This window comes from Nanorana parkeri, unplaced genomic scaffold, assembly GCF_000935625.1.
Source record: "Nanorana parkeri isolate BGI_ZX_2015 unplaced genomic scaffold, ASM93562v1 scaffold849, whole genome shotgun sequence".
NCBI lineage: Eukaryota > Metazoa > Chordata > Amphibia > Anura > Dicroglossidae > Nanorana > Nanorana parkeri.
In genome coordinates, this window is record NW_017307117.1 from 214,635 (window position 1) to 240,965 (window position 26,331).

At 41.6% G+C, this 26,331-nt stretch overlaps 2 protein-coding genes across 3 annotated transcripts in view; both read left to right on the forward strand.

The window, feature by feature from the left end:
- The window catches only part of MAP2 (microtubule associated protein 2), a 95,725-nt gene extending 91,607 nt beyond the window's left edge, over positions 1–4,118 (forward strand). For both annotated transcript variants that reach the window (XM_018565462.1, XM_018565463.1), the window contains 2 exons: positions 1,409–1,521; positions 2,736–4,118. In XM_018565462.1, coding sequence (XP_018420964.1) covers positions 1,409–1,521; positions 2,736–2,951 — 329 coding nt within the window. In that variant the 3' untranslated portion in view covers positions 2,952–4,118. The remainder of the gene's footprint in view (positions 1–1,408; positions 1,522–2,735) is intronic.
- Positions 4,119–22,326: 18,208 nt separating this feature from the next.
- Positions 22,327–26,331, forward strand: part of UNC80 (unc-80 homolog, NALCN activator) — a 140,888-nt gene continuing 136,883 nt past the window's right edge. The window contains exons 1-2 of the mRNA XM_018565464.1: positions 22,327–22,461; positions 25,782–25,830. Of these exons, the coding sequence (XP_018420966.1) occupies positions 22,370–22,461; positions 25,782–25,830 (141 nt within the window). The 5' untranslated portion in view covers positions 22,327–22,369. The remainder of the gene's footprint in view (positions 22,462–25,781; positions 25,831–26,331) is intronic.

A 26,331-nucleotide genomic window follows, 5' to 3' on the forward strand; every position in this document is an offset into this window, starting at 1 on the left:
GTGATGTAATAAGTGAATAAACGTATTCATCAGGCCAGATCTCTGCTTCAGCCAGTTCACCTTTTTCGCAATATAAACGAATATTGTTTAAACCAGAATACCCATTCTATATGTGTTAAGTAGTGGATGGATAAATGAATGCTCATCTGTTAAGTAGTGAGTGTGCTTGTTAGTGGAGCAAAGGACTGTTCCAAAGTGTGTTGTTTACACAGAAACAGAATTAGGGACATTCTAAGCATCTTTTCCTATAATTGTAAAGTGCGGGTGTTTCCAAGTGTGTGCAGACGTCTTGTCTGTAAAAGTATTTTCTTTCAGTTTTTAGACATGCTTGGAAATCATTTTTGAAAGCATTCAACAAACTAACCCTTTGAATAGTATTGTCTAAGGTGGTGTTAAAACCTTCAACCCCGCAATGTGTTATATATGATGACCATTTTGCTATAAATGGGCGTTCTTAGATTAGACCTTTCTGGAATAAAACATTACATCAAAATCAGAAAGAACACAAGGTACACAAGAGTGATTGCGAAATGTGTTTATTATTTTTCTCCCACATTGAAAGGTACAATGTGATTGTCTACTGAGACAGGGACCTAAAGATGACATACCTGTATATAAACCATTAGAGCAGATCAGGAGGCCGGTCTATGTTGCTTAGTGATTCTCATCAGAAGATATGATAAGCATTCACATGATTGACAGATCACAAGATCAGTATTGCTTAACTGACATCTGGCATTTGGCCTCTTTGTTGGAAGAATGTTGTTTAGAAGACAGGTGTACTTACTGACATAAACTGAATTAAATTAATATAGAAATCTTGATGACCTCTACTTAGAAATAAAACAGCATATTGTAGTATGTTTTGTATAAATTAATTTAAAACAAACTCACACTGAAAATCAGTTAAAAAAAACTGAGCTGAAATCTGCATGAATAGTTTTATCTAATCCTTTCAACTGTTCATGGTTATGAACGTCTACTCTAAAGCTAAACTGAGAACATCCCTAGATCAATCTTTATTAATGAAACCCCTACACTTTTTTTTGACAGATATTGCATTCACAACAGACCCAGGGCTTTCTGTTTCTGTGATCTGAAATAGGTGTGACTTTCAGGAGTTTTAGATTTACTATGACTTGATCTGCTGAATGCTTGTTCTTGTTCTGTGGAATTCTATGAGTGTCTTACAGTTTTCATTCATTACACATTGAAGTATACTTGCCATTTAATTTAATTTGATATATTATCAATATATATATATATATATAATATTATTTCATAGATTTGATATGTCCTTTTAGCAATGTAAGGGCCCCCTTCTACTATTCAACTAATAGACACTTTTAGCTGATATGTGTAAATAAATCTGAATTTGGTCTTAGTCTTATGATTGTGCTCTTTGCAGGTGGTGGACATGTGAAGATTGAGAGTGTTAAACTGGACTTCAAAGAGAAGGCCCAGTCAAAGATTGGTTCTCTAGAAAATGCCCATCATATGCCTGGAGGGGGCAACATAAAGGTAAAAGAACTGATCATATTAACAGTTTATTTTTTTTATCATGTGTATTAGTAGGACATGTTATTTAAACATTTTCACATGCATTATAAAACAACAAAATGAAACGATGCTGGTAGAAAGGATAGAGCTCAAAGTCTAAGCAGAAGCCATGTAAGATAAGAAATCATGGTATAACTGAAGCATAGTAGGGCATTTCACAAGCATAGAAGCATTTCAGAGCCATTCTGTTAAAAGTTGGCAAATAGCAATCTTTGGACAACTAAAGCATATAATCGGTAGACCTGGGGTTGTAGGTACATTTAAGCTGAAGGAGAGTGGAATGAATTATGAAGGATAATTCTGTACACTCAGTGGTAGATGTAGTCCGTGTAGCTGGAGAGGTATTCATGCTAGCTGCACTTCTTAATATTTCAATGTTTTCAGCCCTAGTTTGCAAATAATATCTCCTATTTTCCAGACTTCCATGAAGCAGCACACATGTATAAAAATAAAGAAATAATAAGAATATCACTAAGCCTTTCACTTTGTGAATAGATTGAAAAAACATGCTCTATTAGCTGTCTCAGATAAGTTGTATAGGTTGCATACACAACAACTACATTAAATCCCATAGCATGTGTTCCATGCAATGGTGTAAAGATAAGGTATCCTTTGTTGGTTGGTATCTCATAAAATAATACCAACAGTTTTTGTTAGGATACAAACAGCAGAAAACTTGGATAATGTGGAGTTATGGGCACTTACAAATGAGCTCCCCATAGTTAATATTCAGACTCCAACTGCTGATTGGCTGCAGGAATGGGGCAGAGTGCAGTGTTGGGTATAACTGCATTGTACATAGAGTGGGTTATGTGTTGTCTGGAACCCACATAAAAGGGGCTATGAATGAGTTTTTCAAAAACAAAGAAAGAAAATCATCTAGCAACTTGTCAAATTTAAAAATGTTTTTGTCTGGAGTTCATCTTTAAAGCATCGTAGTTTATAATTTTTGGGTGTTCAGGGATCCCATTTTCATTAATCAGTAAGTTTCAATGCAGAGTTGTTCCTGGATAGCAGCCCTGAGTCATTGCCAGAAATGTGTTAGCCGAAGATGAATTCGGAGCATTGGTTTATAGAAACACATTTTCCAACTCACATCGCTGACCTACATGCTTTATGAAGTGTGCAAATAACACTAAATCACTTTATATTGTTCTCCTATTTTCCTCTTGCAGATAGACAGCCAGAAACTGCACTTCCGAGAACAGGCCAAGGCCAAGGTAGATCATGGAGCTGACATTGTCTCACAATCTCCAGGAAGGTCCAGCGTGGCTTCTCCACGGCGTCTCAGCAATGTGTCATCCTCTGGAAGTATCAACCTGCTAGAATCCCCACAGCTTGCTACTCTAGCTGAAGATGTCACTGCAGCCCTAGCTAAACAGGGCTTATGAATGTGTTCTACCTTTAGCAGTGTATGACGTTAATATTAAATAATATTAATAACAAAAATATTTACGCATGAGCTCTTGGCAGGATTTGGGCTCAAAGCAGGTGTCACATTCATTATTTATCCTTCAACACGAAAGATGCAAATATCACTTCATGCCTAACCTATACACTTCTAGGTTCTTTCATTGTATACATGATTTTCCACGTGAAGATACCAGATGTACCCATTATGTTACAGACAACAAGTAATGATCTTAGGATAACTGTAGACTGGTAGGTCTGGTCATACTTCATCATTGTACACTGGAATTAGAAGACCAAATGTCACATAATATGGTATTCCCAAAGCATCACCCAAGTTGTTATCACTGCTCTTAACTAGTCTTGCATGGAGCCCTGAAATACTCGGTGTAATTTCAACATGTGCCTGCCAGCCACCTGAACAATGTTTGCGTAAGAGCCATGTCCAGTCAGAGCGGCTGCTCATCTTGTTCAGTTCAGACAGTGATTAAGCTCTTTGTTCCATCAGATTCCTAATCCCCATAGGCTAACAAACCCATTGAAGCTTTGTGCTGTGTCAGAGATTAAGCAAGATGTGTTTAAGAGAAGACAAACATATGCCACTTTCCGAGGTTAAAAGCAAATCTTGTTAGCAAGCAGTCGGTCATGCCATTGCAATGGCAGAGAAAGCAGCCAATTTGAGGAAGATTCTTCAAGTAAGTTTTGGGGAACATTGTTGTAAGGGAGCAGTAAATAAAGCACTTGTTTTTTGACTAGTACCTGTATATTTGATGGTCTGTTAGCTACTAGAATGCCTGCTTTGCTTTGTAACATGGCACATCGCAGACGTTCCAAGAAGCTGAGGCCATGAACAGAAAATTTTAGCTTTGTGCATAGGCAGACATTTCCAACACCTTTTTTCCACCTGTTTGATACAGTATTATTAATCTAGATGTATATATATTTCTCTGTGGCCATGTTTTCATGCATATCCCCTGAAACCCTTTTCATATACTTGAAGATTCCATTTCTTACTCACAGTATCTGTGTCTGTTGCACCATTTGGTAAAGCAGTTTTAGGTAGGCATAATTTAATGTTAGGAAAGCTTCTCTTTTTTCCTATGTAAAAAATACGCAAAGCAAGAAAAAAAAAAACAGAACAAAAGAAAAAAGCAACGACGTATATTTAAGACAAAGAAGACCAAATGCAGAAAAGCTCTTAAGCATGATGTTGCCCTCCTTCTTAAGAAGCATTGGCTGTCTTAGATTTCCTTTTTTTGCTGGAATGCTCCAAAACGAGAGCTGTTTTGTCAATGATTTTGCTTTTCTCTTGCTCCTCATTTGAAAAGGGCTGCCGTATGCATTGGTTTTTAATCCTGAAGGTTCCTGTTTTTTCACTTACAAAGATTCAGTAGGAAAGAACTGCCTGATTTTGATTTTCTGTTTGCTAAAGTTGAACAAAAGTACATGTATTGATTATGGATTGAAAAGTCTTTATATTTTACACAATCTTTCAGTGCAGTATTCCATTATAACTGGGACCAACCAGTAGGTAACCCCACACATCACTGAGGCTTAATGAGGGCTTATGAAAACTGTAGAAGTCCTAACGCTAAGTTCACACACATGTTATATACTCATATATTTCCAACTACTATTTTGCTACAAGTACCAATAATAATAGGTTATTATTTAAATTGTCTCTCCTGAAAGAAGCTGCCATGTGTTTTAAACTGATAATCTATAGCCACCAACAGTATTATTTAAAGTACATGGAAGTACATGGAATGTAGGTACCAGTTTGCATAGCAGCCAGTCTTGCAATAGTGTCTTGTAAATTCAGAATTATTTGCTCTGTAAGCAGATCCTATTCTACTTACACTCTTTGTTCACAATAATAATTTTAAGATACTAGATAAGATGTCTTCTGCAGAGTCTAATAAAATCCTTTTAAAAAAATCATGGGGAAGCATTTAGTAGTACTGTTTACAGAGGAAGTAGGTAAGTACATAGTACTTTGTGATGATAAGGAAATTGATGTAGTTGTAGCAGACAGTGCAAATATTTGCATGGCTATCCTTCTGAAATTGGAAATAAGCGGTAACATTTATTTTACCCCTTCCAAAATTTACCCAGCGCTCTAAGCCTTATCAAGATAGACAAATTAAGTCTTTAATGTTGGTATTTCTGTCAGGTGTCCACATGGGCATTTCTCAAGTAGTTTACTTGTCCCATATTTTCGATTGGATGAACAGCTGCTGGACTACCGTGAGAGTATTGTATATTTCTTTAATAGTGTGCAGGGTGTAGATAAGCTGTACCAGTGCTCAGTGTCCCAAGGTGGTTTAAAAGTGGCTTGCCTGCATGAATTTGCAAGTGAACTGCTTGAGAACCAGTTACATATTTAGCGTAAAAAATTATTTTAGGATGTTTACTAAGGCCTGTGACAATTCCTTTGACATATCAAAGACACATTACATTTACAGTTAATATTTGTGATCTATACAGTATGTCTCTGTAATGATCTGTTCTATCATCAGTGCAAGCTCAAAAAACATCAGCTATTTTGATCATTTTAATAATAGTAACATGAACAAGCTAATGGCTCTTTAAATTAAGGCGTTTATGGGACAAATAGGGATTGCATATTAGGCGTGACATGTAACTAGTCCACAGTATTAAATACACTGATCTAAGGAAGTCATCAAAGCTACTTGGCTAGGCAACCTTGTACAAATGAACTATCTTTAGAGGTGTGTTGTGCTTGTGGCCGTGTTCTGTCTCACACTTAAACTGATGCGGCATTTAAAATGAAGAGCTATGTAAGCATTTGTATACATGCTGTACAATTGCATAAAGTTTGGTACATGACAGGAATTCTAGATCACTTTGTTCCCAATGCTATAAGAGAAATAAAAGCTCATGCTGACTGCTTCAGTCTTATATTTATCCTGCATGCAGTCAGCATTTCTTGATGTTTTGCAGGTGTTTTCCTTCCCTGTACAGTATTTTATTTCTAAGTGACTATTACATGTGCTTTCCTACAGTAAAGTAGCTGATGTTTCACAAACCACCTGGATTTGGTACAGCTTGGTTGGTGCCTGTAAACATTTTACATTTATAACAAATGTCCCTTACAGTGGAACTTTGGTCAAAAGTCAAAATCACATATATGCTGCAGGTAATACAGAGCATGTCTGTAGCACATCTCATTTACATAGTGTCTTTTGCAAGGAAGTTTACCTGTTGATCTGGCCATTCCAGCTGAAACTTGACTTCTGTTTTTGCATTGATGACACTATTAGTACAGTGGTGAAATTACTGCAGCATTGACACCCAGTGCCCACATTGTACCCACTTAGACTACAACAGTGTAGTAGGACATGGGAAATGTCACCACTTACTGCTTGCCTATCATTGCAAAGCCACGTCTGTCTTCTCCTCCTGTGTGAGTGACAGTCAAACGTTTTCTACAGCTACATGACTGTGGGCAAATGTAGTTCAAATAGCGGCTTGGATGTTCCACGGGAAAGGCATGCAAGTACTGCTAAACCCCGCTCCCCTCTCAGATTCTCTACAATAACATAAAGATTTGACTTTTAGAAATAAGGAACTTTTGGGGGGGAAATATAAATAAAGCTGATTGCCTGGAGAGGGCTTCGGTGACTAAATAGTAAAAGAGAGGTAGAGCCTATTAATTATTTTGGCCACAATGGGCTTAATGTCAAAGAGCCTAAGGTGAGAAACTACAATGCTTTCTGCTGCAAAAATATTGCATAACCCCTGGGTTATATTGAGCCCTGTGATTTATTTGTTACCTATATATGACCACATGTAAATCATTTGAAATTTAAATGAACTGAATGGCTTTGGATCTGACAGTTTAGTTACTTTACAAAGGTTTACATTTTTTGTAGCTGCTGAGTATCTGTATTATTCTATAGTGTATGATAATGGCCAGCAGTGTCTATGTTATCCATCATTTTCCAGTCTTAATCATGCAAAAACGTAAACAATAATATTTTGTGCGAAGAGTAATTTTTTTTATAAAGTGAGAGGCGTTAGTAAATTATATCATAGTGAGCAGCCATTGTCCAAGATTGTAAATCTGACAATTTTGGAATCTGTCAGGTGGATTGCTTTGGCCCTAGTAACTCCTTTACCAATACACTCACATTAATGCTTCAGCGGACTTTAAAAAAAAGTAACTTCCGCCATGCAGAAAGATCTACCCAGAATGCTTTTAATGCCAGGATACCTGTGTTCCAGTCTGGCACTGGGCATTAATAGAAGTACTTTTTTTCTATTTACCTGAAGGTCGTTTTGCTTATGTTCTTAGCTAAATGCTGGGGTTTATGCCTACTACAGATTGTATCCTTCAGTAGAAATTCATAAGAGGGAGAATTAAACAGTAACACATATAAATCAATCAAACTTTTAAGGAAACGGGTTGCACAAAGTAATGATGATGTTGAAAGTGCAGGAAGCCAAAACAACCAATCAGATAAGTTATGTGTGGTCCTCATTCGAAGTCTGCTTGAAAGTAGAGGCGTACTAGATCTGCAAAATAAAATGCACTATCAAAGGCTTTATTTTTTTTATCTTCACATTTAATACCCATGTAGAAGTATTTTTACCATTTTCAAGATTAACATTTGTTCTCAAACTGAACAGTGAAGATAAAATGTTCAACTTCAGCAATGGAAAAGAAAAAACAGTGCATTATTTCTGTGCTGGACTGTGAGGGGTGTGATTTGCGAAACTTGTGCATTTCCCTGAGACCTTTTAAGCCTGTAATAGGGAGATGTTTATTGAATGGCTGGTGGTAGTTAGTTCATGTTTTCAATCCAATTTGCAGTTGTATTTGTTGCTGTATAGTGATTGTTTTGCAAAATAAACCGCTTGTCATGGTCTGTATTCTTCTTCTTTATTCACACAATACAGATATTCAGCAAAGTGACTCTGTAGTAGTAATAAAGCTGAACTCCTAGAAAACAGATACATACACTGATAAAATACATATAAGGGATCTGCTTCACCTGATTTGTATTTCTGCCCACCCAGTGATTTACAGAGCCCTGCAACACAGCACAGTCAGGCATTTGCTTCATGTTGCAGTTACAGATTGTATAAGCAATACAGTGGTGTCCTCTCTCCACTCCAGCCTGTTGACTGGACAGTGAATAAGCAGCAAGAGAATATGGTCATCTGTCTGTCTAGGGGTTGGGGAGGGGCTGATACCAAGACAAATCCAGTTACTAGCAGCATGACAGAAACAAAATATTGCATTGCACAGTAAAGCCTTCCTAGAACAAGGTCTTCACATGTCTCATTCCATCACATATCCCAAAATTAAGAGGATTATCCCTCATTTCCGGACAGTGGGCAGTGCCATGCAGACCATCCCCTTATGCCAAATTGGCCAGATGCTCATCCAGAACCACTGATGTATAGTGCAAATATAACCTAATAATGAAGAGTCAGTTATTCCAAACTTCATACAGCGCTTTCAGTCTATTTAGTGATTTATAAAGTAGCAACCAGCAGCATTTATTATGTCTTTGATATATTTCTGGTGTTCATTTTTAAATTTAATAATTGCTGAATTTGTGACGTGTGAGACATAATAAAGAATATAAATCAGAGTGCTGTGACTGCTAATCTAGGTTTAACTATTAAGTGGGTGTGCCATTACCTTGCACTCTTGAGATCATGCAGCCAACTCATGTCCCCTAATTTACCAACAGTTATTCACAAACATCACTTCTTATGATTCTGTGCAGTGCAGACTTCACCAATACATTCTACAGGTACTCCAAGCATGGTTATTCTTTTTAAAAACATAACGATTCCATCAGCCATAAACTTGAATGTGGGACTCATGAAGCAGAGCTGGAAACAATTAAATGCATAAAGGTGATTTTTTTTTACTTGGCAAAAGATTTGTAATTCTGTTTAGTCAGTTTTGTGATCAGATCATTCTAAGGCCTCATTCACACACAACGCAAGCAAAATTGTATATTGCGTATATACGCGTCTAAATACGCTGCCGGGACGCATCTCTGTTCCATTGTGTTTTTGCATATATATATGCTACGCAAATATACGGCTCTATACGCGGCTGTGTGTATGGAGCCATTTATTTGCATATGGTACAATACGCGTGTATACGCGCTGCAGTGTGAATGAGGCCTAATAGTCAATACAGTCAGTTGTCGGGCCTTCCTGCAGCTCAGTAATACAGCCTAGAGTGTGGCAGGACAGTGAAGGAGCAATTGCACATTGATGAGGACATCTGTGTACTCTACCCTACTGTAAACGTGGTCAAGTGTTAGAGCTAGGCAGCTAGGGTTGCCTTCTCATCCCTTCAGGCTCTGTAAATAACTACTTTAAATGCATTTTAATCAGCATCAGAACCGGTGTACTGTAATTCATATGGGTCCAGGTTGAAAGGAATGAGGCAGCAACCCTGCTTATAGCACTGTGCAAAGCAATCGAGTTCTAACTAGCACAGAGCGCCAACCATTCCTCTTTCGGTTTGAGGTATGCTGTGCATGTAATATGAGGCTAATATCAAGAAAGATGCCCGTAGTTACAATGCATTTAATTTTTTTCAAATTTATAATTGAATAAAAATTGTAAATAAATATATGTATATATATATACATACATACCTGGAGATCACTTTTAAAGTGAACCCGTGCTTTGTCCCAATAGCTTATACCTATTTTCCATTCAGCCCCCGCTGCTCCATTTGGCCACCAAGAGCGAAGAAGCTGTTGTGTAAGCCCCATGTCACGACTCTCTCGCCGCCCCCATGTAACAACACTAATTGCCTGAGCGGCAGATCCCCAAGCACCTGCAGTGTCAAGTGGGAGTTGGGGAATACATTTTATGCTCTTTTTACTTGGAAATAAAGATTTTTCTTCACTCCCAGTAGCAGAGCAGAGTGGCAAGGGAACAAAGGGAAGGTAAGTTTGGAATGCTGGTGGGGCTGCCATTAATGTAAACCTGTTTCTTTGCCCTGCATAGGCAGGACACAGGTTGACATTACATGAGTGGAGCAGTCAACAATATAAGATAAATTCCAGGATGATCGTTACAGACTCAGCATGACGGCTGTATTCCATGAATTTAAATACAAAATTTAAATTTTTAGTGACCTTTTAGTACAGCATTTTATTACTCTGTTCAATTCTAATACATCTTATTTTGCATTGTCTCTGCTACAATGACTTATCACAAGGTAAATTCTACATATAGATATGGCTTTCAGAGACATTATTCCTAATTATGGTAAAAACTGCAAATGTAGTAGAAGAGGGGTATTCTTACATACCTATACTGCATTTGAGGATAAGTGCATGTATGGTGTACACATCCTTCTCTCCCCTCCTCCCTGACTCAGAATTTTTGTAATAGAACACACCTAAAATGCACCTACCTGTCAATCTTTACTGTGTAGCCTGCCTGACATTGTGCAGAAAATTTAGGATTAGGATGTACATGAAAAGTGCTGGAGAACATGGCACTTCACTATCAGGATCCAGAACCTTCATTTAAACTGCCACTGTGAGGATGCAATGCACTCCTTTTATCCCACATCCAACACATTGCATCACACCCTGTCTGCTGACAGTACCACTGATCCAAAGAGGATACATACTGTCCTAAATGGCAGCTGGTGTCAAAGATCAGCATTGTTTACCACTGCCCACTGCTGACCACAGAGGTGGACAACAAAATATCTCCAATTGTGGGCTCTGTCTATCATTTTGGAACCATCTGCAATTTACATAATTGGACGCTATCACCAGCCCCAATGTCCCACCAGCAGCAGAAGCCCAAGGGCCACTTCCTCAGGCTGAGATGACGATCATCTGTGAGCCTGATGAAGGGACCCTGCGTAGCTCTGAAAGCGCTTGTCTGAGTGACAGCATTTGCTTAATAAATGGACGTTTTCTGATTTCAACGTTACTCTGGTGTGCTGGTGTCACAGACCCATTCAGCGCGTCCCTCCACTCCGGCGGCGCGGCGTCCCCTCTGTGACGTCACGCCGGGCTCCGTTCACTGTCCGCAACTCCTCCTCAAATTCACAGGTGAGTCACTCACTCGGCATTCTATCGTTGTGGAACGTCGAGCGAGGACCCTGTGAATCTCACCGGCCATAGCAACCTGTATTACAGCAGCCTCAGCCGCAGTCTGACTCCCGGGACACCTCAGCCCAGCTTCGGCACCAGTGTGCTCTCAGACTGACATCAGCAGGAGTAGCCACCTCTAGGCATCCACTCCAGAACCGCAAGTAACCAGGGGAACTCCCCAAGCCCAAGAGGCCATTTCCTATCACTGCATGAGAACCTGTATTGAATGAAGACTTTACCGTTTACTGTAAGATCCATCTATTGATAACTACCTATTACTGTGAATGGACTGTATAATAAGCACCTATTACTGTGGAAGGACTGTATGATAGCTACCTATTACTGTGGAAGGACTGTACAGATAACCACCTGTTACTGTGGGAGGAGTGCTTCTATTTTACTGCATATCATTGTGGAGACTGCACATATATAATCGCATGCTTGTGGGAGGACTTCTGACCTCAGTAGTTGACCCTAGTAGCTAAAAATCTGTAGCTGGATAAATAGTCAGATTCACGTCCTTGGGGACGTTCTCCCCATACCCTAGCAGCTACTTCACTGCTTGTATGTGGAGATCCCGTATTGTGCACTCTAGCCTAAACCCGCTTGGAAACTACAAATCTCCTCAGACCCCAGTCATAGTTTATGTTGTCTAGACTCCTCTGAATTACTATACGGCTGTCCTCCAAGAGACCTGTACAACCCTCAAAAACATACTCCGGGGTATATGATGTGTTCCGGTTCCCTGCCGCCCATGTCATGAACTTGACGCAAAGAGTGGAAACCTTGACCACTAGGGTCACAGATCTACAGGAGGAAAATCAAAGGCTGCAAACTTATATCGTTGGATATGTAAACAACCCCCCTGCAGGAAGAGAGGGACCAGAACCAAAAGTCTGTCCCCCCGAAGTCTTCACAGGGGATAGGAGAAAATACAGAGAGTTCATAAATTCATGCCAGCTCATGTTTGACCTCAAACCCAGGACATACTCCACAGATGGGTTGAAAGTCAGGTCACTTAAATCGTTTCTGAAGGGTGAGCCCAGGGCCTGGGCGGACACCTACCTTGAAAACGAGAACCCGATCCTAGAATCCCTTCCCGACTTCCTAGATGCTATGGCACTGCTATACGAAGATACGAGCAAACAACTCACTGCAGAGACCTCTGCCATCATCTTTCCTACCGACTGACGTTCCAGCCACCAACGATTACCTCCAACAGATCCAACGGAACATGGAAACGTTAAAAACCAACCTAAAACAAGCCCAGGAAAGACAAACGCTTCTATGACTTGCGAAGACGTGTTCCTCCGCAATACAAGGTTGGGGACCTCGTATGGCTATCAACCAAACATCTCGCCATCAAGACCCCATCCAGGAAACTCTTCCCAGTGGAGAGGCTTGTCAACCCAACGGCAGCCCGCCTCTCATTGCCATCTTCCCTGAAGATCCATCCTACATTCCACGTTTCTCTACTGATACCCCATCGTGCTAACACCTTCCCCAACAGGTCCACTCCAGCTCCTCCACCTATCCTTGTTCAAGGAGAGTCGGAATTTGAGGTCGCTCAAATTCTGAATTCTTGGCTCTTTAGAAGTGGACTACAATAACTCATTAGGTGGAAAGGCTATGGTCCACAGGAGGACTCGTGGGAGAAGGCTGGGGATGTGCACGCCCCCACACTGCTGAAACAGTTCCATTCCAACCATCCGAGGAAGCAAGGCCCTAGAGTGAACCCCAGATTTGTAGTTTCCGCTTGGAAACTACTAATCTCCTCAGACCCCAGTCATAGTTTATGTTGTCTAGACTCCTCTGAATTACTATACGGCTGTCCTCCAAGAGACCTGTACAACCCTCAAAAACATACTCCGGGGTATATGATGTGTTCCGGTTCCCTAACGCACTTGGTGTAATAGGGGTCCGTCCACTGATTCACCCCTTCATACCATCACATAGAACTAGTTCCGCAGCTGAGATCCTAAAGAACCAAATTACCAATAGGGCCCTCATATAGGCCCTGACAGCTGGTGGCATCCTTATCAAGTTTTACTATTTACATTGCCATCGGTAGTCACTACAAGAACTCTTTGCATCATATTGGGATATCGAGTAAGGAGTGCAGAAGGACATTTCTTCATTAGCTACCTCCTAGAGGCCAGTCCCTTAGGCTATTCTCTTTCCTGCCCCCTCCTCAAACCTGACTTTATCTGTAAGGGTTTACTTAAAGCTGAACTTAAAGATTTATTTAATTTTTTTACATTTACCATGTACAAATAAATAATCTCTAGACATGGGCATCTTATGCTGCTGCATTTAGATATAACTAATACTTTCATTCATCACAGACAGAACAGTAAGCATGAACTTCCTGAACTAAAACTTACAGTCCCGGCTCTAGTACTGATAGTAGTGATGATAGTGGGTTGCTCTCTCTCCACGCCATCAATTCACAAAATCTCTTGTATTATTTCCCTGGATACAAGATGTTCTGCTAATGGACAAGGGGAAGGGCGGATGAATGTCATGCTCTCCACTTCACCCAAGTTTTGTGAACGAACGAAGAGAAGAGTCAGCGACCCAATATCATCACTATTCTAGAGCTGGGAATGTAAGTGTCAATGCCAGAAGTTCAGCACTTACAGTAGTGTCTATGATGAATGAAAGAAGTAGTTTTAATCATAACTTTACTTTCACTTTAAATGTCACTTACAAAGGGTTGCTAATGCAGCAAGTGTACAATAATAACAATATAGTACAGTGTGAAAACACGTATTCTAAAGTTACTCTCCGAGGTTGCCAACGGTAGTTTAAATATATGGCAAGTGGTATTATGTGGTGTGGGAACAAACAAATGTTTAATAATTATCGCTGAGTGCCAGTGGTAACAGCAAGCTTACGGCAAACCATACCATACATCATGGAGACAAACCAATGTTAACTACTCCCAGGTAGTGTGCCTGAGAACATGGCCAAGCAGAAAACTTCCTCTTGGATACAAACCTCCACAACACTACTATTTCTTCTGTGTACCTCCTGATGGTAGCTGAATCCTTTTGCTGCTTTAAGTTACAATCTTCTCAATACTCCCAGGCTGGTAACTTTCCATAGCTGCACTTAAATAAAGTAATAAGGCTTTATCCAGCTGTTAACTAGGAATGGATAAAAAATGGAGTAGTGTAACACTGCTATACAGGATAGATAAGCGCATTACTGGAAATACTGCACAAACTTAAAAATTAAAACATCCAACAACAAGCTGTCCACATTTTAGGCTGGGAAGTCATCTGGAAGCGTCAGCAATACATGAACATCACAGACTTCTTCAAGCCAGAGCTCGGCTAGTGGGAAAGAATTCCAGGGAAAACTGGAGCTTAGGCACACTTGGGGGAGTCTACATTCTACCTCAAGCTGGTAATTTTCTTCCATTTTGCTTAACCAATAGGCACCAAATGAATGATCAAATATTATTGCACAAGTCCTATAATTAAAAGCACAAACCCAGCAGGCTTGCAACCCTAAGTATTGACATTGAAATATTAAGAACTCTGCTAATAGAAAAACGATTGCCAGTGTTAGAAGCCATGAGAGAGAGTGAGGAGAGACAGCCAGGAGAGAGTGTGAGGAGAGACAGCCAGGATAGAGAGAGAGAGAGAGAGAGAAAGAGGACGGCCAGCCAAGAGCGGGGAGATACAGCCAGGGGAAAGAGAAAGATGAGAGACAACCAGGGGAGAGAGCAAGGACAGGCAGCCAGTAGAGAGAGAGCAGAGAGGCAGCCAGGGGAGAAAGGAAAAAAAGAGACAGCCAGGAGAGAGTGTGAGGAGAGACAGCCAGGAAAGAGTGAGAAGAGACAGCCAGGAGAGAGGAGAGACAGCCAGGAGAGAGAGGTAGGAGAGACAGCCAGGGGAGAGAGTGATGAGAGACAGCCAAGGGAGAGAGAGGAGACAGCCAGGAGAGAGAGAAAGAGGAGAGACAGCCAGGAGAGAGAGAGGAGAGACAACCAGCAGAGAGAAAGAGGAGAGAAAGCCAGGGGAGAGAAAAAAAGAGACAGCCAGGACAAAGAGTCGGGAGAGACAGCCAGGGTAGAGAGCAAAGAGAGACAGCCAGGGGAGAGAGCAAAGAGAGACAGCCAAGAGAGAGAGAGAAAAAGGAGACAGCCAGGAGAGAGAGTGAGGAGAGACAGCCAGGGGAGAGAGAAAAAGGAGAGACATCCAGAAGAGATAGCGAGGAGAGACAGTCAGGGGAGAGAGCAATGAGAGACAGCCAGGGCAGGGAGAGAGGCAAGGCAGCCAAGAGAGAGAAAGAGGAGAGACAGTCAGGAGAGAGAGTGAAGAGAGACAGCCAGCAGAGAGAGAGAGGAGAGACAGCCAGGGGAGAGAGTGAGGGGAGACACCCAGCAAAGAGAGAGAGGAGAGACAGCCAAGAGAGCGAGAGTGAGGAGAGATAGCGAGGAGTTCTTGTGTTCCGGATTCAGGGCCATACACTGCAGAACTTGGTAAATGGGTCAAAGAGCAAAGGGTCTGAAAAAGTCACATATTGTTTGCTGAAATCGATGTTTTTTGGCATGAGGGACATTAAGGGCGATATGAAAAAAACAACATTCACACTGGTTCCTCCTGGACCCCCCACAATCCTGGTTCTATGTGTTTATATTTAACATGCAGTATATTGTAGTGTATGTGTAAGATGGAGAGTGAGAGATTGGAAATGTTGTATGAACTGTCACAGCGGAGGTCTACACCCGTACTGTGCAAGCAGCGTGGCTGCATACGAGCAGGAACACACCAGGACTTCCTGGTTGCTCCTGTCCACCTGACATTGTGACATCTTGTGTCCAGGTTTTAGCTGGCCTGAAACATGGACACAGCACATACAGGACTCAAAACCTGGACTGCCTGGGTTAATCCAGGACAGGTGGCTACCCAAAAGATTGCTATCAAATTTCAAGGTATATACCAAGCTTTAGCGGCCAGTACACAACGGGGTTGATTTACCAAAGGCAAATAGGCTGATCACTTTGCCAGGAAATGTTCCCTTAGTTTAGTCAAAGTGGTGAAAATTCACGTTACAAAGAATACTCCATCACATGTAAGGAAAAACAAACAGTATTTTTTCTTGCACATGATTGAATGATGGAGGTCAACAGAGCCTTACCTCATTCACTAAGTCCATTCCAAATGGCTAGTATGGTAGAATAATATATGTCATGTACACAAAGGAAAAATATGAGTCAAACTAGCCATTCACATTTGTTACTGTTTGCAGAAAGATCATGAAATAAAATATATATTTTTTATATGACATATACCATTTTTGCATCATTGTTGTGTGCATGTTAACATCTACAAAAAATTGGAGGGTTGGGGGGTTGCTTATTTGACAGACAAATATGGTCTTATTAACTGAGGAATCAACATAATCATTGGAATATAATACGTTATATAAGCAATATGTAGCTAATATTATACCAGCAGCATGAAATTGCTATTATTCTGTACAATAAATAAGAACAGACAAAACAGATATCACTAGAAGGCTAATATTAAAGAATTGCATTAAATTTAAAGTTGTCAATGATGCCTTACATATAGAAAAAAGAATCTACAGTATTGTTTTTCCAGCACTACCTAACGAACATGTTGTTTAAAAGGAACAAATACAGAGATTTCTGAAATATCAAAGGGAACATCTGTGCTCACTTGTAGGTTAGACAGTCTAATGTGAGCGATGGTATTTTGTAGCTATGGCAACAGTTGGTTCCTATCATAGTCACCCATCCCCCAGACCAGAGACTGGAGTCAGTGGAATTATTAAAGTGCAGAATAAAAAGCATTAGGTTTAAGGCCGCAATAGAAAATGGTAATATAATCAGAAGTAGGGAATATTGAACTATGCATATAATGTGCATGGGCAATACTCAGATGCCAGTTTAAAAATAATCTGTGCAATTCATGCCAGGGTTTCAAAGCAATATAAACACATCTATATTGAAGAATATAGAAACAACATGGGCCCATCAAGAAAACTCATTAGCCCCAACCCCCTCCCCCCCAACTACCACTCCCCAGACCTCTGCCTCTGTTACTGATGCTATTACATTAATATCACTGCCTGCTGACTACTGCAGTTGAAATAAATAAGAAGGCCTACCATTCTATAATAAGCACAGATATTTTAAGGTATAATTAAACCCTCACATGACTGTTCTCTATTTTATTACCGTATGTCCCTAGTAGGTGTGTGGCATATTTCTGTTTTGTAATATTCCTCAATACTTACCTTTTCAAGTCCATGCACCTTGCCTGTCCAAACTATTCCCCTTGGCTGTTTCCTCTTTGTGCACCTACATTGTAGAGATGGCTGCATGTCTCTCTTCAATGACATGGAAATTCCATACTGCTTTGTACTCCCTGAAGACTCCACGCTGCATGTGCTGGTGCACAGTGCATCGGCGCATTAACATGGACTCCATAGGGGGGTGGGGGGTAAAGCTACTATTTTTTGATTTTTTTTTTTTATATTAGCGTTTTGATCAACTTTAATGTCCTTTTGATCGAGCACATACAAATGTCATATTAAATACATAAGGAGGAGTTGCTTTGCTATCTTATAACATGTAGCCATGAGGGTAGGAGGGCAGGAACATTTTGTTTTCACATTGGATGTCATTGAGAGTCAGGTGTGAATGCCTTGCTGTCGAGGCCAGTCACTCAGATTAGTGGTTCATGGAGAGAGTACATACAAGGTTGGTGCTTCCACTAGGCAAACTAGCTGGCCCACGGTACAGCCTCGACCAGCAGCTTCCTCACACTCAACTGGCTTGTTGGGGGTCACTGATCCTCTAGCCTTCACCCCAGATGTTGTCTAGCTTTGATGGTAAGTGGCCAGGAGATGAGTGAGGACCTGTTGTGCGCAGTGACAAATGCTGTGTGGTGGGTATGAGCCGAATTCCTATGTTTTCATATATCAAGTTACTTAAAAGCTCAACGCTGGCTGCCCATGTAGATGAGACCCCCGGCTTCTCTTACAGATATCGCTGCCTTCCCCCCAATACAAATGAGGCAGGTCTTTGGCCACTGGACCAGGCTGATCACTTTGTACTGTACACAGATATCTCAGTACTAAGGGCAGAAATAGCAGCGACACTTCGCCTGTCACACGTGGGCCGTTACAGCTAAATATTACGCCGTGTATTGCCATTGGGTTATGTATACAGCAAATGGCAGCTACAGAGCGCTGTGTCATTGTAAGCGCTGCCAATTATATAGAGACTGACACCAAAATGGCTGACAGTCACCCCCTCTGAAAAGTCAGGCACTCGGTCACCGACAACTGCATGAGAGAGAAGGGGACCCGGCTCATACCTTATCGTGCTGGGTGAACGTCCCCTCCTCTTTGCCGGCGTCCATCACCAAGATGGCCAACAGTTAAGTTCGCTTGACATCATTACAAGCTTGCATAAGGACATCACGCGTGTGCATGATGACATGCCACTGGGTGACACCTTGCGGCCGCACTGTGTGACACCTTGCGGCCGCACTGTGTGACACCTTGCGGCCGCACTGGGTGACACCTTGCGGCCGCACTGGGTGACACCTGGCCTGATGAAGCCTCTAATCAGCCTATGCTGATCTGTTGGTATTTTAAAGGAAAGTTTCTACTTAAGTGAAGTTGTCCTTTAAGAAATTTCCAAATCCCATGAGTGCAGTCCACCTGGTATCATAATTACCTTACGCCCCGATCCAGCAATCTTTCCCCCAACATGGTCATTGCTGGCTCCTTTTTATTCTGCGCATGCACACCATGGCCCTATTCATTCTCATAGGTTAGCCGTACTCAGAGGGAACCCTAAAGGCCTCCATGAGTGCAGCTACCCATTGAAATTAAATGGCCCATTGCACGCATGGGTAGCATAAAGAGGAGTGGGCCAGGACCTGTCAGCTCTACTTGTCTGGCCTGTGGCAACTATCTTCAAAGGGTCAAAGCTCAATTTCAAGGGCATGCCTGTGCAGTGGGTAAGGGTAAAAGAGACCTAAGAGAACAAAAAAAAGAACAGAGGAAGAAGGATAAAGTTAAGTCCATTAACCAGTTGAAATTAATTAAAATGAGTTAATTTTCAAAAAGTTTTTTTCAATTTTCTAATGGTTGGTGGGGTATAATCAATGTTCATTTTTGACCATAGTGAGGAAGAAATGTGAAGAGGTAGGATGGAAAATGTTATTGTTTCTTATCTGAATGGACAAAGTTCTAACCGTGAATGTGATTTTTGTTCGGGAAAATGTATATTGAAATGCACATGTGCTGGGCAAAAAGAAAACCTGTATAATACACATGGGATTACATTTAAGTAGCAAATCTGGATCAAATTTTTAAGGCCTTTCAAATAAAACGAGCTGATTCAGTGAGGGCAAGATTGAATGTTCTGAGAAATGATTCAAATGAATGTTCAAACAAAATTCTAGCAGTGTACTGCCAGCTTTATATGAAGGGTTGGGAACTGCTTCACTACTTGTTATTATGACATTACAAGCCCAACACCTTTGGTTTATGTCCCAGGCTGCCCTGAGTCTCTTAGGACACAACCAAGTATTTAGCAGAATCTGGCTTTTCAAAAGAGGCATGTTCAATGGAACCCAGCGGAAGACCCACAGCTGGGTTCACCTAACATCAACTAAACCAAAAGGTCTGAGGTCTAAGCCAAAAGGTACATTCATTGAAGAAGAATTTTACCCTCCCAAATGATTCATCCTCTGCCATCCACTTACCTTTGGTGCACTTCTCATGCTGTAATCAATTACCTACAAGCCCAATAGATCAAGTGTTGTCTTCTCTCGCTTCACTGTCCTCCAACAGGTCTTATCCAATGCCGCTATCTTGCTTGGTGATGTCACAGAGAACCAGCTTTCTCTCCCTATTTCTTCAGCCACTGCCCAGATGACTAAGTGCCAGATCTCGCTCATGCACAGACAGAGATCTGGTGCTGGATCTACGTACATGCTGTTCTATGAATGGAGAATAATAATTATTATCCTACATTCATAAAACAGTATGGAATTGACCCGGCACCAGCAGAGACGCATATGCAGAACATATGCCTATGGGAAAAACTGAAATTGTGCCCCTTCTCAAAATCTGGGACCCATATTTTAGATAACATATAATAACCATAACCATAATATCAACTTAAAAAGACAGGCTGAAGGTGTCAGACGCCGCAGACAGGAAGGGGCGGGACAACTCTCCCCGTGTGCAATGTCAGCCACATTCGGCCACGCGAGCACCGCGGGAGGACAGGACGCCGGCGCACGAGAGGAGACCTGGGAAGCTGCTGCAGTGGAGGTAAGAAAAGACAGATAGGAGAGAGCAGAGAAAGTGATAGAAAAGACAGCAGAGAGAGAGAGACGAAAGACAACAGAGAAAGTGAGAGAAGAGACAGCAGAGAGAGAGAGAGAAGAGACATAGCAGAGAAAGTGAGAGAAGAGACAGCAGAGAGAGAGAGAAGAGACAGCAGATAGAGACAGGGGAGATAGCGAGGAGAGAGATGCCGAGGAGAGAGAGAAGAGACAGCCAAGAGAGAGGGCCGGTTCACACCACAAAGTCTGCATTCCAGAGTGTTCGGCCTCAAGAACGCACTGGAACGCAAGCCAGCCGGCTCCCTGCATTCAGGGGCAGGAGGTGGCGTGGCAGTGAATTGAAGTCAATGGCACTGAAGTCACACACTCCCGTCCGCAGTGCGATCGCCCGCACCCAAAATGCAGGCAGGTTAGTGCGTGCGTTCCGGTCCAGTGCAATCTGCAAAAAGCATTTGTGCAGATCTCGTTGAGCTCGTCATTTGAAAAGTAGATCTCCAGACGAAAAATTGTGGGCGCCCCTGCATTAGAGTCACCCTTACATCAGAGTCCCCAGAACTCCCCCTTACATCTAAGTCCTCAGAGTTTCCAGAGCATCCACTTAAGTTACTCTTACATCAGAGTCCCCAGATCTCCCCGTCACATCAGAGTCCCCCCTTACATCTGAGACCTCAGAGTTCCCAGAGCATCCCCTTACATTAGAGTCACTCTAACATAAGAGTCCCCAGAGTCCCCTATTTACATCAGAGTGCTCAGAGTTCCCCAGTGCATAAGATTTCCCAGAGACCGCCTTGGCATCAGAGTCCTTGGGGTCCACCCGTGCATTGGAGTCCCCCCTTACATCAGACTCTGTAAAGGGGGACACTGATGTAAGGGGGGACTCTGATGTAAAGGGGAACTCTGGGAACTTTTATGTAAGTGGGGACTCAGTGCCCAGAGTCCCCCCTTGCTTCAGTGTCCCCCTTTTATCAGAGTCCTTCTTACATCAGGCTCTGATGTAAGAGACCACTGGGGACCTTGATGTAAAGTGTCCAGAGTCCCTCTTTCATCAAAGTCAGGACAGGGAATCAAAGTGTTATTGGTTGGTTGCAAGAACGCCAGGCAGTCCTAACAACCAACCACCAGCAGCATCACTCAACAACCTGGCTACTGGAGGTTGGTTGCTAGGATGCCAGGTGGGCAGTCTATGGTCTCTACTGTCTCAGTGAGTGGGCAAACTTTCGCTGGCGCATGGAGCGGCATCCCTCCTTCAAGTGGCGCCCAGGGCATGCACCATATGTGACATACCCCGGATATGCTCCTGGGTGCCAGATCTCTGTGCTTGTGCGAGATCTACATTGGTTCTATTTACATGAAAGGAAAGGATGCTCCTGCATGTTGTATAATCGTATACAGGAAGCTGCAGGAGGTAAATGGAACATTATTCTGCCTATGCAAGAATGGCCGTGGGGGGGATGCAAAAGGAAATACTAAAAAGAGTTAAGAATTCTTAGCTTTTGTTGACAAGTAATAGGGGATGGTAACTATGTCATAAACTTTAATTTTAAGGTGAAATCCCGAGCTGAGCTGGAAACATATACAACTTATGAATGAACTACATCTGTTGGCTGAATTCCAACGTCTTTGAACTATTTCTCCTGCCAGCGCAGGGATATATAGTAAGACATTCTGAACATTTATATTTACATCTGACATACATGAAAAATTGTATGACTGTGAACCATGGAAAAAGGGATTATGAAGCGGGCTCTCGCTGTAGCTGCGAGCCCCGAGCTAGGGGTGCAGTTCTCCCGATGGCCGCTAGAGGCAGGGCGCTGTCCACAATGGGAGGTGCTGAAAGCAGAAATCACAGGAGCGGACATCTTCCCGAGCAGGAGACGGGCAGCGGCTGAGAGCAGCAGCGGGGAGACGAGGCTGGTACAGGCTGCCATCATGGTGAAAAGGAAGAGCTCAGAGGGGCAAGAACAGGAGAGACTCCGCGGGATCCCTCTGCCCATTCAGATCTTCCTTTGGAGGCAAACTAGGTACATGACAGCTCCTTGCAGCATTTAATCAGAAATGATTATCTTAATTAATTGGGATGCAATCATATCCAACCTATGTACACAGATTGCATTGTTCATAACCACTATTTCTAAGATATATATATATAAAACATTAGCCTATCAGCCTCCCCCTCCATGTACCTTTCCTTTGCTTTTTTTCTCCAGCCATTGAAACCTATTCGCACGTTATTTGTATTTCATGTTTTTTTTCTAACCACCAGATGTCTCCATTGAATTTTCTTTCTCGTTACATCACAGCATTAATTACTTCCGGCACATCTACTATTCGGGTATATAGCTGAGTTGCCATTGCAGGTGCACCATTCACTGTATACTGCCATGGTATAGCACACACTATGGAGATGTGCATTGGACATCAGCTACATGCATCGATGTAGAACTATATACTGAATCTTAGGACAAATGACTTCTGATAATAAGTGGTGTGACCTGTCACTTCTAGGAGGACTAGACATATAAGCAGAGACAAGGAATAGTGCAGCCCATCTGAAGCCACAGATGAGATGCATTCATGGATAAATAATGAGTGTGGTAGGGCAATAACACAGTTCAGTTCTAGCAGACATTGCTGCTTTCATGTACTGGAGAAAATGACCAACAAGTGGTAAAGGGAATGACAGTGTTTTATAGGAGAGAATCAGCCATGGCTACATGACAGATGAGACCTTGCCTAGAGCAAGGGACAAGGCAGACTGACTGTCACTGAGAGTAGAGCCAGTGCATCTCCATCACTTTTATTGAATTTCTTAGGGATGCCCAAACCTAAAAACATAAGGATACATTATGTGATTATGTGACCATGACTAATAATCACAATTAGGTATGTAATATCCTCAGAGGTGAAGAGATTCACAGATTGGCTTTGCTGGTTTAATCAGTGTCTGAAAATGATATTGTCTGGCTATTCTTTTGGTTCAATAGATTTTTTTTATTCATTTTAGTTTTTTTGTCTGCCACAGTAACCAGTAATCGTACAGTAAATATGTGCATAGGAATAACAGCAAAGGATTCAACATAGAATTGGCTTGTCTGGCTATCTTTTTGATCATCTGATTAAACTGTATAAGTCATTGAACGGGTATGGAGATCAGGAAGGTTACAAAGAATTCAAAAGTCCTGTGTCACAATTCAATAAAACGTTCTCTAATGCCACATTGCACAAAGTGACAGGTTTACTTTATAGCAGGCATAGTAAGGGCTTGTTCACACCAAGCGCGGAGCAGATCCAGAGCAGAGCAGTTGTAGACCGGATCAAAACTGCGTCCAATGTATTCCTATGGTATTTTTTGCTCTAGTTCACATCGCAGCGTGCAGTTGCAGAGCAGATCCAGAGCAGGTGAAAAAACTGCAGCAGGCCCTATTTTACCTGCTCTGGATCTGCTCTGGAACGCATCAAAAACGCATCAAAAACGCATGCCAATGCCTGGAACACACTGAAAGCCCATTTTTTTACCAAAAAGAGCCCGGAACGCATCAAAAACGCGTCAAAAGGACTAGCGTGCGTGTGCAGAAACCTGACCAGATCTGCTCTGCATTTGGTGTGAACAAGGCCTAAGGAATCTGTACTTACCTTCCATGTGCTCTTTGACACCCCACTTTCTTGCCAGAGTCCTTCGAAAATACACTGGATAAAACTGTACACTTATTCCACCCCACATGACACTGCTGCAGCCTTTTACTGTAATTGGCCACTTAGGAACTGATTACTGCATAAAGGAAGACGAGAAGGAGTCAAGTGCTCCCCCAATACTGGTGTACTGTACTGTACTGGAGTATTTACTCTAGCAGGCAAAATGGGCATTGTGGCAGCACATGGAAGGTTGGTGCATGCTCCTTACATGTCTGTGAATCTGTTACCTTGCTCTAAATTGGCAAAGTACAGAAATATTTTTTTATGTACAGTAACCCATAGCAAACAATCAGAATTCACTTTGCTGAAGTCTAACCGGAATATCATGAATTCTGAGTGATTGCTGTGGGTTAGCTCCCCTCATTGAACAAGACCGCCAGTCTGTATACTTGTAATTGTTCAGTGGCTGAGAACGTATTAAAGCTTGAACATTAACGTGACAGACAGGCAGCTAGCATTTGCAATGGAGGTCAGCAATGGCAGTCTATATTTTTCTCTTGGGCTGCAATCTTGGTGTTTCTGCAGTATTAGGCAGACGGGGGCATAAAGATCACATTGGTCGATTTATTTCTATGAGGTTTCTGTAGAAGACATCAATCAAATGTCAACTCATTTTATACTACCTTCATTTTAAAGTAAATTTGTCATGAGAGAAATATGGCAGATACCATTGCTGATTTGATTTTCTTCAGAAAATGCAAGTTGCTGGCATGTAATGTTAGCCTACTGCCTTCAATATTTTCTAAGTAACTGACCTGTAAAAAGTATGAGGGTCAGAAAAGTTATAGGTCCTGCATACTTGTTCGTAGTGAACTAAAAGGGTCAGAACTACAGCCAAGCAACTAACATGTTCAGATGGAAAGGACAGTAATGACAGCTTCCATGTTTTTCTCATGACAGGTTTCCTTTAAATAACTTTTCTTCTCACAATCTCTAGGATCCATCCACAAATGTTATTTTTATTGAAATATTTCAAATTATAAGTTTACAGCCATTTTTTTCTTCATCAAGCAAGATGTGTACAGTTGTTTTCAGATAAAAGGGACTCTATTATAAAAAAAAAACCAACCAGCAAGAGAAGAATATTAATACTCTTGTTCTGCCTCCATAACTTGGATGTTCACTCTTGTTGACTGCTACACCAGGTGAAGACTTTTCAACATCTGACATTATGAAATGCATTTTTACATACATTTAGCCTAGATACCTAAGACTGTCCTGATAACCAGCAGCCTGTATTCCCCTGCACAGCAGCAGTAACAAGGAGAGAATGAGGTGCTGCACTGGCTCTATTGATTTTGCACAGTTCCGAACATGCTTACGCAAAAGAGCAGAGCGAAGACTTCACCAGTCTGCTGCTTTTTTTTTATTGTCCAGTTACAGGCTGGAGGTAGGGAGGTGACCAATTTCTACTGCCTATGGGCAATGGAGAAAAGTGAGGTCACTGATCTGGCTATGCTGTCTGGCTAGGGAGCCTAAAATATAACAGCGGCTGCAGAAAATGTAAAAACCTTTGGCAGGTAAACATTTCATGTATATATATTGCAGTTCTGCATTTAGCTATTCCGCTACAGTTCACCTCTTCACAGCAGTGGCGTAACAACCGGGGGGCACTTGCCCCGGGCGCAAGTAAATCTTGTTGTTGCAGTGCATTTCTGAGACCCAAGCTTGGCAAGCAGTATGAAGCATCTTGTGTGGTAGGTATTATATATTAAGATTTAACTACTGAATTTAGTGTCACTTATGCTATATTGTATATGTCAGGGACTGTCATAGCTCTCATTTCAACGAAGTTTAGGGCGAACTGTTTATATATAAGCTGCCCCTTGCATAATTGAAAAAAAAAAAAACAACTATCCTATATGGCTCCTCCTTCCACTCTTGCACTTTCTTGCTTAAAGGTTTGAATTGTGCAAAAGTATATGAAGCTCTACATCTATTATTAGCATTCTGACATTAATGGACTGCACTGCTCCCCTTAGCCACTAGATGTTACTGTGTATATAGCAAGTATATGATAAGCAGCACCAATAGAACAGTGTTTTTCAACCTTTTTTGTGCAAAGGCACACTTTTTTCATGAAAAAAATCACGAGGCACACCACCATTAGAAAATGTTAAAAAAATTTACCTCTGTGCCTATATTGACTATATATAAAGTAATTCTCTTGAATAGGAATCAAATAAACACAAAGAAAT